The 15018-nt window shown below is 40.3% G+C and overlaps 1 protein-coding gene across 17 annotated transcripts in view; it reads left to right on the top strand.

The window, feature by feature from the left end:
* MAGI1 (membrane associated guanylate kinase, WW and PDZ domain containing 1) overlaps window positions 1-15018 on the top strand; it is a 598529-nt gene that overhangs the window by 507335 nt on the left and 76176 nt on the right. For all 17 annotated transcript variants that reach the window (XM_042453464.1, XM_042453468.1, XM_042453467.1 and 14 more), the window contains one exon: window positions 11997-12028. In XM_042453464.1, the coding sequence (XP_042309398.1) occupies window positions 11997-12028 (32 nt within the window). The remainder of the gene's footprint in view (window positions 1-11996; window positions 12029-15018) is intronic.

Here is a 15018-nt window from a genome sequence, read left to right as displayed (position 1 = left end):
TGTGTGTGTGTGTGTCTTCGTGGCCCCTTCCTTCTGTCCCTCTTCCCAACGCGGGGGGGGGGGGGGGGACTAAGAGGAAGCCCCATTGTCCTTAATGGCAGTGCCTCAGCATGCATGCATGAGAATTGGAGACAATGCAGGCTTGCCATCCAGGCCAACTATATCATCCTATAGACTGACAGCAGGGGCAGAACCAACAAAGTAGTATTTCTATGTACAGTGGAAAATTAAAGATATTTTTTGCCATAAGATATAGTAATAGCTCCTAGCTTAGCTTTTCAAAAAGGATTAATCACAGTAATGAAGTATAGGTAAATCAGAGGCTGTTGGCCATCATGACTAGATTGAAAATCCCTGTTTAAAGGAAACAAATTCCTGAATTACCAGCTGTGGGGGACAAACAATAGTCTGTCCTTTTGTTTTTTGTGGTTTTTTGGGGCTATGTGGCCATGTTCTAGGAGAGTTTATTCCTCATGTTTTGCCTGCATCTGTGGCTGACATCTTCAGATTCAAATTCTCTGAAGATGCCAGCCACAGAAGCAGGTGAAATGTCAGGAAGAAACTCTTCTAGAACATGGCCACATAGCCCAAAAAACCCACAAAAAACTATGGATGCCAGCCATGAAAGCCTTCGACTTCATGTCTGTCCTGTGCTTGACTGATGGCCAAGAGTGGTAGCAAAACTGGGTCCACTATTGTTATTTGTCCTCCTAACATTTATATTATTAGTAATGGTAATGTTCTCTGCTAGACTTGTGCGCTCCTTTATCCTCTAATAGTTAAATCCCTGAGGGATGGGAAGTGCAGTTGAATTGGAAGAGGAAGCATGTGCCTGAATCCAGTTGGTTATCCCAACCAATATGGCTTCATTGAATCAGTTGTGTGTACATAAATGTTGACTTAACACCCAACCCTTGATTCACTGGATCTAGTCTAGCTGGAATGGGCAGTTGGATTCAGGCCTAGTACACATCCAATAAAGTACTTAAGCACGAACACTAGAATCACTGCAATACACAGCCTGCCATTTTAAACATCGCAGTTACTGAGTTACTGTATATTTTGATCAATGATAGTATATTCTAGGGTTATTTAATTATATTGTGTAGATTGCAGTCCCTCATTTTCTGTGAATTCCTTCATGGTTTTCAGTTTTCATCCTCATTAGCTAACTGATTAAATCAAGTTAAATGTATGATGTTATTGAACATTGAAAACTGTGGCCAGTTTGATACATGACATTTTTATATATAAAATATTACTGTATATACTCATGTATAAGTCTAGAAATTTTAGTCAAAGAAATCTGAGTCGACTTATCCACAAGGTCAATGTAAGTGCTGTACTTACTGTTATATATAAAAAAAAAATGGAAAGGGAAGAGTGTAATCTGTTCTGGAAGCAACCATTCAGCTTTTAGTGTGAGCACAAACAGTTATTCCTGCTGGAATTTTGTAAGTTCTTTGGCAATATTTTCCTTAGCTTCATAGATCCTTTGTTACATGCCCCTTTATTTTACCCCAGCTTATCTATGGGTCATATCAAAATCCATAATTTTGGCCCCAAAACCTGCTCTCGATATACTGTACATGAGGTTGACCTATAGGTGCACATATACGATAGTACAGTTTCTGAACAGGAAAAAAAGTGTTATAATTTGCAAAGTGTTGTATGAATTTTCATTTTGCTGTATATATGCAGATTTATATAAAATTATTTAATTCCCAAAGGCTTTAGTAAACAATATATAAACAAATTGGGTGATCTTCTGGATCTGCCTGCTCTTTACAAAGCAGATACTGTCACTGCATTTATTATAACTAGTTAAAAAAACCATTCACACACACATACGTGCGTGCACATGCACACTTGCAATAATTTTGTATTACACAATTTATCCATCCCCACCCAAGCTCCAGTATGAAAAAATATGACATTTTCCCCCCTTTCTTTCTTTCTTTCTTTTTTTTTTTTTAACCAAGCCTGGAAATGTTTTGACTTTCTTAAAAGTCATTGAATGGTGCTTTATTAATCTAATCTTTTATTAAAATTTTGCTGGCAACATTTTATGCAGAGTTAGTTTAGTATCCTCCTGCTATCTTCTCCAAAGAACATTATTGGCCATTAGTGTTAATAATTAAGAACTCTTTCTTTGCACTTGGAAGACAGACATATTGATGTTCATTTGCTGAGTAACCGGAAACTACGTTGGTTGCCCTACCACAGGGAAAGAAATTTGTTTTCCATTTCTTATGTCGATTTGTCTGCACTGTACACACTACAGTAAGATGGATGCCCATATTTAACAATAAAAAAGAAATATTTCTTATTCCAAAGTCCCAGGAAAGATACAAAATGTTCCATCATTTCAGAATATACGCTGTCTCTACACATCCTATTTCAGGGGTCTCAACACTTATTTCCATTGGCACAGTTGGAATTTAGAGACATTCCCCAGAACTCCTCTCAATATCAAGGGGAACCAAATGAGTAAAGGTATCAATGGGCGGGTGCAGATCACATTGGGTTTCATCATCTCAGAGGCGGTGAAGACCTGGTGTGGCAATTGCTCACTGTCCATTCCAAGACACTCCCTGGCCACCCCCTCTGCCCACTAGGTCATCTCTACCATCCATGGGCTGCAGCTGCTGGTGGAGAGGGGTGGTGCCATTGCCTAGTCCCTTCTGTGTCTGGCAGGGCTGCTGGTCAGGCTGGGAAAGTGAGATGGCAGTGGCAGCAGCTCTGGCCATGGACTCATCCCCTTGCACAATAGGAGAGAAAAAGGAGTCTGTGGCCACCCTGCCACCATCACTTCACTTTCCCACCTGGCCAGCAGCCACACCAAACCCAGAAGGGTCTGCTGGGTGGCCGCAGTACCCCACAAATGGCCACAGCCAATGAATAGCAGAAGGGCCCTGGCTGGCAGAGTAGGGTGGCTGGGATTTATGCCAGGCAGCCTGCGGGTAGCGGCATGAGTTACCAGACTGAGATGACACCAACCCTAGTGATGTCACTGAAAATGAGTATACGCTTGTGCACGACTTTTGCTTTTTGGGTAAAAGGTAAATCCAGTGGGGTTAAAATGGATTTTTTTGAATTGGCACCAGTGTCCCATGGATACTTTCCCTTTCATCATTATCATAGTGGAGTTGACATAGCTATCTGTGGACTGTTCAATAAAAGTCACAAATCTGATCTAACACCACCATAGTTCAAAATCAGAATCAAAAAAAATGATCCCAATGGATCTTTTTTTTAAAAAAATACACAATATATCACAAAATTAAATTTACACTCTTCCCTTCTTCCATCCTTCTGATGTAGTGACCATGTTAGAATCACCAGGGTGCATTCTCAGACACCAAACCCAAAATGTTTTATTTTATAGATTTTAAAATGGCTACCTGCTCAGGAATTATTGGAGGCATAAAGAGCCTCACAAGTTACAGAATGTGGTGCCAGGTCCTGAGGATGTCAGCTCCATATCCTCTTATTTTAAAATCTTGACCTCTTATTCCACAATAGGTCAGACAGGTCAGTACTTTTGTGTCAATATGAAAGAAAGAAAGAAAGAAAGAAAGAAAGAAAGAAAAGGCAACAGAAAGGCATTGGTTTGTGCTCGGGGGTGTCTTAGTAGGTGCCAGTACAATTCATGAATTACAAGCTGACCATCTATTTCAAATAGAATAAATAATTCTTTTTTATCAGAGGGCCAGAAATGTTGTATAAAGAGAATATATTAATATCTCAGAAATGTCCAGCATTGACTGGTTTTAATAATACAGCAATAATAAAAGTCTTTGTAAAAGAAATAAAATTATACAAAGAATACAATACTCATTGATCACTTGTTTCCTCAAGTGTCATTTGCTAAGTGGATGAATATTCTTACAGATGTAGCTTTAAGGAAATAAGGTCATGAGAAGAATATATTCATTCAGATGTTTGTAAGTTCATTGATTAATATTTTAATTTAATTTAAATAATTGGCTTCATCATTTTAGTTGAACCCAAGGCATTAACTGTTGAAATAAATCTTGAGTATAAATCCCCTTTTGTGAAGAAAAGAAATATTAACTTTTCTTAATAAAGAAAAAAGTTCAATTTTTTTTGCTAAGTTTTCACTTGTTTTGTTCTGAATCTTACTTTTAAATGCTGGTCACTATTTTACATTCAGAGGATTCACTCAGGGCATATACTTATCTCTACTTCAAATAAGAGTTACAGTCTCTAGTATCTGTTTCCTACTTTTCTTCTCAACATCTCCACTGCCAAAATCCCTTCCTTCTCCATGATTATTCAGAGCCTTTTTGTTTGTCACATTTCTGTCCTCCTTTTTTTCTAGTGAGCATCTCTGCTGCTCATGTTCCAGACTAGCAGCCTGCCAAGAAGTGGTAACTTATTACACTGTCCATTTAACCAGTTGGAAAACAGGACATTGCTAATAATCTACCAAGTCTAGGTGAACATATTATACAACTTCCACATCAGATTAAACTATGGCTGTTTATTTTTATTGTATAACATTAAGCCATTACCAAGGTAAACCTATCACAGTGATTTCTTGCAAGATTTGTTCGTAGGTGGTTTTCCATTGCCTTTCTCCAAGGCTGAGAGAGTGTGACTTGCCTAAAGTCACCCAGTGGGTTTCCATAGCTGAGCAGGGATTTGTACCCTGGTCTTCTTCAATCTTAGGCTGCATCTGTTCACCCTGGTGCTGAATCAGCCCTGTTGGCACAGTGATTAAATTCCTGTACTGCAGCCACTCACTCACAAATCAATACTAGCAAAAGGGCTGAAGCTCAACTCAGGCTTGCATCCTTCCGAGGTCGCTAAAATGAGTACCCAGATTGTTGGGGGCAATTAGCTTTCACTTTATAAACCTCTTAGGGAGTGCTTAAGTGCACTGATAAGCGGTATAAAAATGTACAGTGCGCCTGTGTCATATGCAGCTTTCAGCATATACTTTCAGCACGTCCCATAAGGAACAATGGGGTTCGAGCATGGGAGGAATTCACTTTATGTGGAGGAGTTCAGAACGGATTCCCCTCATAAGGAAAGGGTGCACTGCTATTGCTATTCCTATCTGCACTGCAAAAATGATCCCATTTGACAATACTTTAATGGCCATGGCTCAGTGCTATGGAATCCTGGAATTTGTAGTTCTTTGAGCTATTTAGCGTTCTCTGTCAGAGTGCTCTGATGCAACAACAGACTGCAAATCCCAGAATTTCATAGTAGCTAAAGTGAATCAAACTGTATGAATTGAGAGATGACCAACCTATGATAAATGCTTAGTTAGGTTTACTTTTGTCCATGTCTGTATTCATGAAAATGATAATTGATGGCAAAAAGATGGTTCAGTGTGCTCTTTCTCCCAAGATTGTCCACCAGTCAGTTACAGTATTGTGTAGGTTAATGTAATCTTCTGTGGATGTATCTGCATTTACTGGAAATGGGTTATGATCCATGAAATACACTTTTGAATCTGCAGATACTCCTTTCCTGATAATTTTGATTTTCTGACCAGGATCAGATTGGATGGCTGTATTGCAGTAAGAGATAATCTACCACTTCATGCAGCTCCAAAATACTTCTTTGTTACTTTCAGAGCAAATTTTTGTGTGGTGCAGAGGGCTGGGGAAGAGGAGAGAAGGATAATATTGATGAAGGTTCTTCATGGGAGGGAAATTTCCTCTTCTTGAATCCACTGATGTGGTTTCCTCCATCAGTGCAAATATCCAGTGGGCTCCTGGCCACTGACTATTCATGGCTTTGGCCAATTTTTCTGTATATTATAGCTGATTCCAGCCTTAGTGGTAGTATTAATGTTTTAGTCCTGTTCTTTGTCTTATAGGGCATGATAGCAATGTGTTACATGTAACAATGTTTATTGCTGTAACATTGCAGTCTCTCTATAAAGAGGAACTTTATTGAGTTACAGAACTGTTTCTGGTTAGCAAGCAGTGAATTAGCAAGCTCTGATTTTGCTCAGAATTTTTTGGAGGTGACTGTGAGTAGTGTGTGTTTGTGTGCGTGTGTATAGGACAGTACATTCCAGTTATAGCAAAACATTGCAGTTAGCTGTAAAAATAGTTACATGAATACTGCCAGTATCTAAAAATACAGACATCCTCAGTTGTATTTTCATATTTGCTGATAGTAAACATTTTGTACAACTCTTGTCTTTTAGATGAGAATACATGATGCAGATTGCAACACATTTATTTCTTGGTTTGGTCTTTGATAGATGAAATTTCATTTGTAAATATGCTCAGATCTCAAACCAGGACCCCCCACTTAACAGACAATTGTGAACAAGAATGCATTTTCCTAAGATTTTCCTTGTGATTGATATAGGCAACTTGTACCTTAGTTTCAGTATAGGAATCATGTGGATTAGCTTTGGTTAAAAGTCAGCTAATTGCTTGTTCTGCAGCATATTCTGGTCCAAAGCACAACCTTCACGAGATTCATGGGCCTTTGAAGATGCTGCCAGCAATAGCTTGTGTATATTTTCCCAGGTTTTTTTTTCCCCTAGCTGTTTTCAATCTTGTTTTTTGGAGTGTAGCAGCTGGAATTAATGACAGACATTGAGAATGGAGGTTTATTCAGTAGTTCATGTTTATTACATTTTAACATTTAATAACTTTGGTGCCATAAGATAATCCCTGGTTCATTTTAGAAATGCAAAACTCTTTTCTTGCTTTCAGTTTTATTAATTTATTTGGGAATATCTCATTAAGACTGTGTGTGTCTGAGACAGAGCAGGCATGAAACTATGAACCAGCTGACACCATGGGTGCAAAACATATTGTGTAGAGAGCATTTATAATTAACTTTCTAATGTACAGTATGATTCACAGTTCTAAATAGGTTCACTAGTATTCTAATTCTGCAATACTGGAAGCTAGGTACTAGTAAAATGATTTATCAAGGGTCAATTTACAACTGTCTCAAAAAGAGATTATTCTGAATTTCATAGGCATTAGTTGCATAGTGAGCTAAGTCCTATTGTTAGTTCCAACTAGAGTAGAACCATTGAATCAGTTGGATTTACCAACATGTTGATTGAATGGTGAATCAACATTAGTAGACCAACTGATCAACCAACAGCATTCCAGCCAGGTAGCATGAATCTGTACTTGTGCTGAAACTAACTTGTTCAGCCTAGGTTAAAGTCACTAAGGTGGGAAGTCATGACAATGTGCAGGGGCAGCTATCAGAATATATTTCTTTCCTGTATATCAGCAGCTACAATCAACAGGGAGATTGGGATTGTTCCCTATTTTGCTCCAGACAGTTTCATGAGCAGCCAATGGAGACCTGAGTTTGCTATTGCAATTTTTATTTGAAGTTGTTCCACACTATCCCAAAGCCTTAAGGCAGGTTACAACATGGAATGATTCTGAAAGCAGAAAGATGAATTCTTAAACACATAACTATATAAACCAGTGTAATAAACTCAAGGTGTATCTGCACTGTAGAGTTACTGGTAATCTAGTTTGACACCACTTTAACTGCCATGACTCCATCCTACAGAGTCCTGGGATCTGAACTATCATGGAATTTTCTTGGGAATTTTCTTCAGACGGTTTGCTTTTGCAACCTTCTAAGGCTGAGAGAGTGTGACTTGCCCAGGCAGGGTCACTCAGTGCATGGTCAAGTAAGAATTGAAACCCTGTCTCCAGAGCCACAGTCCACGTACAAACTCTTCAGAGCTGGAGCTACACACAGAGCCACCACCCAAGCCCACACAGTAGTTCTCACAACCTTGGCCCCCAAGTGGATACCTCCTGATTACCAACTTGTTAGATGAGGGGAATGCTGTGGACGTAGTATATCTTGATTTGAGTAAGGCCTTTGACAAAGTTCCCCATGACATTCTTGCAAACAAGCTTGTAGAATGTGAGCTAGACAAGGCAACTGTTACATGGATTTGTAATTGGTTGACAGGCTGAACCCATAGGGTGCTCAACAATGGCTCCTTTTCATCCTGGAGAGAAGTGAAGAATGGGTTCCCACAGGGGTCTGTCCTGGGCCCAGTGCTATTCAACATCTTTATCAATGACTTGGAGGACAGAATTGGGGGCATACACATCAAATTTGCAGATGACACCAAATTAGGGGGAGTAGCTAATACCCCAGAGGACAGGATCAAAATTCAAAATGACCTGAATAGACTAGAAAGCTGGGCCAAAGCTAACAAAATGAAATTCAACACGGAGAAATGTAAGGTACTGCACTTAGGGTGGAAAAATGAAATGCACAGATATAGGAAGGGGGACACTTGGCTGAATCAAACTATGTGTGAAAGGGATCTAGGAGTCCAAGTAGACCACAAGTTTAACATGAGTCAACAGTGCAATGCGGCAGCTAACAAGGCCAATGCGATTTTAGGCTGCATCAATAGAAGTGTAGTGTCTTAATCAAGAGAAGTAATAGTGCCACTCTATTCTGCTTTGGTCAGGCCCCACTTGGAATATTGTGTCCAGTTCTGGGCACCACAATTTAAAAAGGAATGTGAGAAACTGGAGAGTGTCCAAAAGAGGGCAACTAAAATGGTGAAGGGTCTGGAAACCATGGCCTATGAGGAATGACTTAGGGAGCTGGGGATGTTTAGCCTGGAGAAGAGAAGGTTAAGAGGTGATATGATAGCCCTGTTTAAATATTTGTAGGGATGTCATATTGAGGAGGGAGCAAGCTTGTTTTCTGCTGCTCCAGGGAACAGGACCTGGACCAATGGATGCAAACTACAGGAAAAGAGATTCCATCTCAACATTAGGAGGAACTTCCTGACAATAAGGGCTGTTCGGCAGTGGAACACACTCCCTCAGAGTGTAGTGGAGTCTTCTTCCTTAGAGGTCTTTAAACAGAGGCTGGATGGTCATCTGTCAGGGATGCTTTGATTGAGAGTTCCTGCTTGGTAGGGGGTTGGACTGGATGACCCTTGTAGTCTCTTCCAACTCTATGATACTGTGATTCTATGATTTGCTCTGAGGGTGCATCTACACTATAGACAATATGCAGTTTGACATCACTTGCAATGCTGTAGCTCCATCATATGTAATCCTGGCTCTTGCTTCCCTGGGCAAGTCCACATTTGAAGTATGTGGGTGCTGTGGATGCTGTGCAGTAGTGCCCCTGGAGAGAGCCTGCGTGATGAACATTGAAATATGACTCTGAAGACCTGGGTTAAAATCCCAGCTTGGCCATTAAAACCCACTGGGTGACCATGGCCAAGTCACACTCTCTCAGCCTCAGAGGATGGCAATGGCAAACCCCTTATGATTAAAATTGCCAAGAAAATCCTGTGATAGGTTCACCTTAGGGTCACCATAAGTTGGAAATGACCTAAAGGCACACAGCACACACACAAACATACAGTGCCCTTGGCAGGTTGGGGCAATATAGTGCAATATAGTGCTCCTGGTAGAATGGGGTGATTAAAAATACAAGGTAGGGACTTAGATTTCTTTAGTTCAAATCTTACTTTTAGCTTTGCATGGAACTTAAACCATTCTCTGTTGGCCATGCCCATTCATCTACCAAGCCCACCTTAAAGCTTAAAAAGTTATTAGGTAATGAACATGGGCTTCTTTGAGCATTTTAGCTGACTATGTAAATAGTAATTATTATTAGCAATTATATTTGCAGGTTTCAACAGCTAAAGCTGGTGCATGGAGTGCATTTCTTCCAGTAGTTATACGGGTATATAATACTAAGCCAGAATCGCTGAAATGTAAGCAAGCATACCACTGATCCCTTCTATTTGGCTTCTTTTGTTGCAGCCAAAGGAGAAAATCTGTAGGAATATTAAATTAAATACTGTAAAACTTTACCAGGTTCTAGACTTACATCCAGACTCTGGCTTGTCTTGCTTTCAGCAAACCAAAGTTTGAAGGCTGGTTTACTAATCCAGGTTTATTAGAATAGCAACAAAAAAGGGTCCACTTCATGTGTAATATTAAGTGCTCTTATTGAAACACTTTCCCAATACTTTGACTGTGTCTACTTACAGAAAATTATGTTTTGTGTGAAGACTACTAGAAGCCCCTTTATTGTGCATTTTGTCCCTTGTCAGCTAAAATCATCTCTCATTTTATCCAGATATTTAATCTGAACTATTTTCATGTTTCACTGTGCTACATTCTTTCACAACCCCATGGGATGTGTGCTGTTTGTTTGTATTACAATAAAACAGGAGAATGTCTAACCAATATGATAGAGTCCAAAAAGCATCATGTTTCCCATAGCAAAACAATGTGTAAAGTTGGTTGTATTTTGGCACTTCAGTTTACGGGTGGGTGGGGTGAAATATTTCTATGGTGCTGTTAAACATGCCAGGCTTTATCACACACCTTGCCAGTGAGATATTTCATCAGGGTCCCCTGATGGCTGGCCACGAGTTGACAAATCATCTCGCTGACTGTGTAACGCAGTGACATGGAGCGTGGCAATAGTAGCGTTATTGTTTCTAGTATGACTACATCAGAATGCAGAAAGCATTATAATTCAGCATTCAACCTCCACTGGCTCTGATGAACTTTGTTCTGATATCAAGGGTCTCAATTTAATAAGAACTATAGTGTGGGAACATCTGAGCTAGCCATATCGATCCTAGTGATCCATCAGACAGGATTGGCAATATGATTTAATTGTGGATTACACATGACCAGAGGTCCATCTTCATACATGTTATTAGCCCCTCCCTACCATCCACACAACATATTTCATTCTCAGTATAGCATGGAACCAGGAGCATATTTCTGCTTTAATGTATTTGCAGTTAATACAAAAAGTGGGAGGAGTACACTAAGTGCATAAAAAGTCAAAATAAGAACAGCTTTCAGACTGTGTAGTTGCTCTGCAGCTTAACATAAAATAGGAGGGTATGCCTTACTGAAAGTTCACTCTATCAATTTACTCCACAGCTTCTTTTCATCTTATTTCTGAAGCAAATTATTCCCACCCACCCATGGCAATGAATTCTGTTCCGATGGGACACTGGGCTACAAAAAGTGGTAGCAAGGAGACTCCTGTCCTCCAAAATCCCCTCTGCCAGTGAAACAATGACATGCGGCAGTTTCAAGGGTCTGTCTCCAAAATGCAGAATCTCCTCTAGGCTTCCCCTCTGAGCTTTCAAGTGCTTTCTCATTTGCATTTTCATCACCATTAATGCAGGGGAGAGACCTCTCCCTCTCTCCCTCCACTGGTATCCAGAAATACTTAGCATTGCATTCACTATGAATCTTCTGCACTCAATGTGAGCACAAGGGGCTGATGATCTCTGCCTATAATGATGCAGACTGGAGTTGGCAGCACACTTAGGGGCTTTGCCAGGAGCATCCATATTTATAACTAACCCTGCTTAGCGATAAACCTCCTTTGTTCTCTCATTTTTTTTGCTTTGTTTTCCTGGGCATGTTGTGATAACGGAGGAGAAAAAGGGCTTTTTAAAAGCTTGCATTTCAAAGAGCGTGTAGAAACAGATCATTTTGTCTGTTTGTGCATCTATCTGTCTATTGCCTTTCTCCACTGCTGTTCCGATTGGTCTGATAAATTTGACACACTGGTCGCGTCAAAAGGTAATATCCTTGGCTTAATTGTAAGCTAAATCTCTCTTAATCCAGGGGAGCATTTGAGATTCTATCCAAGTGTTCAATTTCCCAGGCCGCTGAGGTCTGTGAATTTCTTTCTCCAGCCTCCAGGCTGCTGCAGCACAAGTCAGCATAGCTAATGCAGATAGATCTCCTCCCCCCTCGACGCACTCTCTTTTTCTCTTTTCCCCCTCCTCTCTCTAACTCCCCCCCTCCCCAACGCTGTGCTTTGATTCGATATGAACAGACTGGCAACTCCGATGCTAGAGCAAAATCTGACATAACTCTGCAGATGGCTACATATGGATGATACACCTAGGATTTTCTTCCCCCTTTAGGAAGGTAAAGATTTATCTGGTAATAATATATTTTTCCCCTTGTTGCCATTTTTTTCAGGACTGCCGGCCCCAAAGAAGAGTCCAAAGTCGGTAAGTACTTTTCAGCTGCTATACCTGTTTGATTATTATTGTCTGGGGCATGGGTGGGCGTTTCTTCCAATATGAATAAAAATTCTGTGGGTCTATGCAGTTAGCTGCTGTGCGCTTCCTTTCCCAACCCCACCCCAATTGTTCAGTGCAAAAGTTGCTGATACAATTATGTTGCTGCACTAATTGCTTTTCATGGATTGTACTGAATGGGAGCGTCCAGAAGAATGCAGGGCAGAAAGTCGTTGGTGGGTAGAAGGGAAGGAGGGGCACTTGAATGAAATACAGTTTAGTGACTTTAAACATTTCTTCATGGGCATTTGACATGCCTTTTAAAAATGCCATTGTTTCCTTCCCTGAGTGGTTTTGTGTGTGTATGCGAAGGCTCCACCTACATATCAGATAGCGTTCCTTTATCAGCAGGGTACACCAATTTTAAGCTTTATAATATGCTACGTGAGGAATAATTCAAGGAGGGAAAAACAATCCTGAAGCTTGTTCCCTAACAGTAGCAAGCGAGAATGTATGTGTGTGTTTGTGTGAGAGGGGAAATACCCTTCTACCACGCAAAGGTATTATGATAGTTTCCCGTGGCTCCATAGAACTGCCTCAGCACTGTGAGTGTGAGACAATTTCTTTTGCTGTGGAGAGCATCCTTTGTTGTTTCTGCTTGGCCTTAGTAGCATCATGCTGCAGGTGTGGGCTTTCCTTACCTATTGCTGTTTTAGAGGAGAAAGGAGGAAGGCGTGGATCGGGGGTGGGGGTTGAAGGAATCAATATTTCCTTGTCCTTGCTAATCCCATTCCTTTGGTTACCTGCTTGATGTCTCTAATAGTTACGTAGGTTATTGTCCCCCAAAACTGCAATTAAAACAAGAGGATTTTGCCCCCCCCCCCCCCCCCCGGGTGCATCATAAATTTACAGGCATTAGAGGGAGTTTGCAGCACACAGACTGAAAGTTTTCACATTTGTTAGAAGGGGGAGAAAACCGGGGCGAGCACAGGGGTGTGTGCGCAGTTGCCTGCATCCAGCCAATTTTCAGAGCATATGGAGGAGATTATTGCAGTAATGCAAGATGCTGCCAAACTTCACTGATAGTCCATTCTGGAGCTCCATCCTTTTTAAGGCCCCACCTTTCGGGGAAAAGCAGAAAATCCCCTCCTGCTCTCTGTACAAGTTTCCCTGATCATTGTTGGGGAAAAGCCCCGAAATAATTAATGTGGTTCTTTTTCTGGCTTAGGGCCGTGCTGATTAAAATCACGTGACCTCAGGCCTCTACTGTTGTCAGCTTGCATTAACGTTGTTGAAGGAGGAGAGCGCACTTTGCGCTCAGCCTCAAATCCAACAAATGTCAGACCATATGGGTTTACTCCCGTGTCACAGTCAGGGAGGGATTTTGCCTTTGGTTAAAATGGAAGAAAGTGTGGAAAATACGAGCGAGTGTATCGAGGGAGGCGTGAGTGATAACTGTTTCCATTCGTGCAAAGGAGGGGAAATTGATTTTCAGTCTTCTTTCTTTCCCCTTTTCTCACCGTCTTTGCTAATTAAGTTGCATCTGGATTGAAAAGGCAGATTTGAAAGCAAAACATAATGAGAAAGAACAGCTTTCTCTTCTTGCTGTGGTGAAGTTATAGCAAATGTCTTTACTGCTGAGGAGTTGGCAGTGAATGAACCCCTCTTCTGGAGATTCCTTAGAAGGATGGTGATTCCTTAGACATTTTAAAATCTTGTGTGTGGAACCAAAATCCTTTTAGAGATAATCCTCTCCTAGTGAACAAAGGGACTGTATACAAACAGGTGTCATTCTGGAGCCCTTTCCCTCTTTTCTCTCCTCCTCTGCCTGCTTGCTACAGCATTATTCTTATGGGTAAGGACTTCCCAGGAATATATACTATCTATATATTGAGGTATTTTAATCTTTGTACGCTTTGATTGTCTCGACAAAAAGTGGGATAGAAATAAAAGTTTTATTATTATTATTTTATTTACTTTTAACTCATGAAACTGTTCTTTCCATAACCAAAAACTTGAACTCCTGGATGTCATCTTGCTGAAAGCCAATATGTATGCCTCCTTTCCCCATTTCCTTTGAAATCTGTTCAGCCCATCAGAGCCCATTCTCTGCAGATAGATGGGAAATCTACAAAACCGATATTTTTTCTCAATATTTAAAAAAAAACCCTCAGATGGGACAGTTTTTCAATTTGTATTATTAGAATGTAGTGATTTTTTAAAAAAACAACAAAAAACCAGCTGTCATATTAGACCTAAAAATGCCATCTTGCTGTTAGTAGAGAAACAGTACTGCAATATCCAGGGCATTTTTCTTGCAGTCGCTAAAAATAAAAGACCTCACTATTTGATAAATTATTTCACCATCAGTTGTTTGCTTGGAAAGGGGGAATAAGGCTGAAGAATCTATGTATCCTTATTGCTATGTAGTGCAAGTAGATTAATTTGAATTTCCTGCAAACATGTGGTATCTAGCACCAGTCCAAGTGAGAATTCCTTAAATCTTGGCCTTGAAAATGTCATGAAATAGTTTCAGTGGCTATTGGTACTTATTGAAGCTTGCATGTTGACAGCTTAGTGTGACAATGACGTAGACACCGGAAATGCCAAAGCATCAGCCCTAGATATCCCTAGATGCTTCTTGGGTGGTTTTGTGATCATGTTCTTTTTTTTTCCTTTTCTTTTACACCCTTCCCTTTCTCCATATTTTTTTCCTCCAGAAGTCCCTTAAAATGCTAATTTTTACTTGATCAATAACGTATTAGTTGCTATTCGAGGAGCAATGCTTGGGAGGATTCCTATTCAATCATATACTAACTGGATATTCAGGTGCACTGTTATACATTTGATTCATCAGTAGCAACTATTCCTGACACCAGCCCTCACAGCATGAAGTTTTTGGGGGGTGGAGAAATTATCTATCTATCTATCTATCTATCTATCTATCTATCTATCTATCTATCTATCTATCTATCTATCTA

Source organism: Sceloporus undulatus, chromosome 2 (genome assembly GCF_019175285.1).
Source record: "Sceloporus undulatus isolate JIND9_A2432 ecotype Alabama chromosome 2, SceUnd_v1.1, whole genome shotgun sequence".
In the NCBI taxonomy this organism is placed as follows: Eukaryota; Metazoa; Chordata; class Lepidosauria; order Squamata; family Phrynosomatidae; genus Sceloporus; species Sceloporus undulatus.
This window is presented reverse-complemented; position numbering and strand designations above follow the sequence as displayed.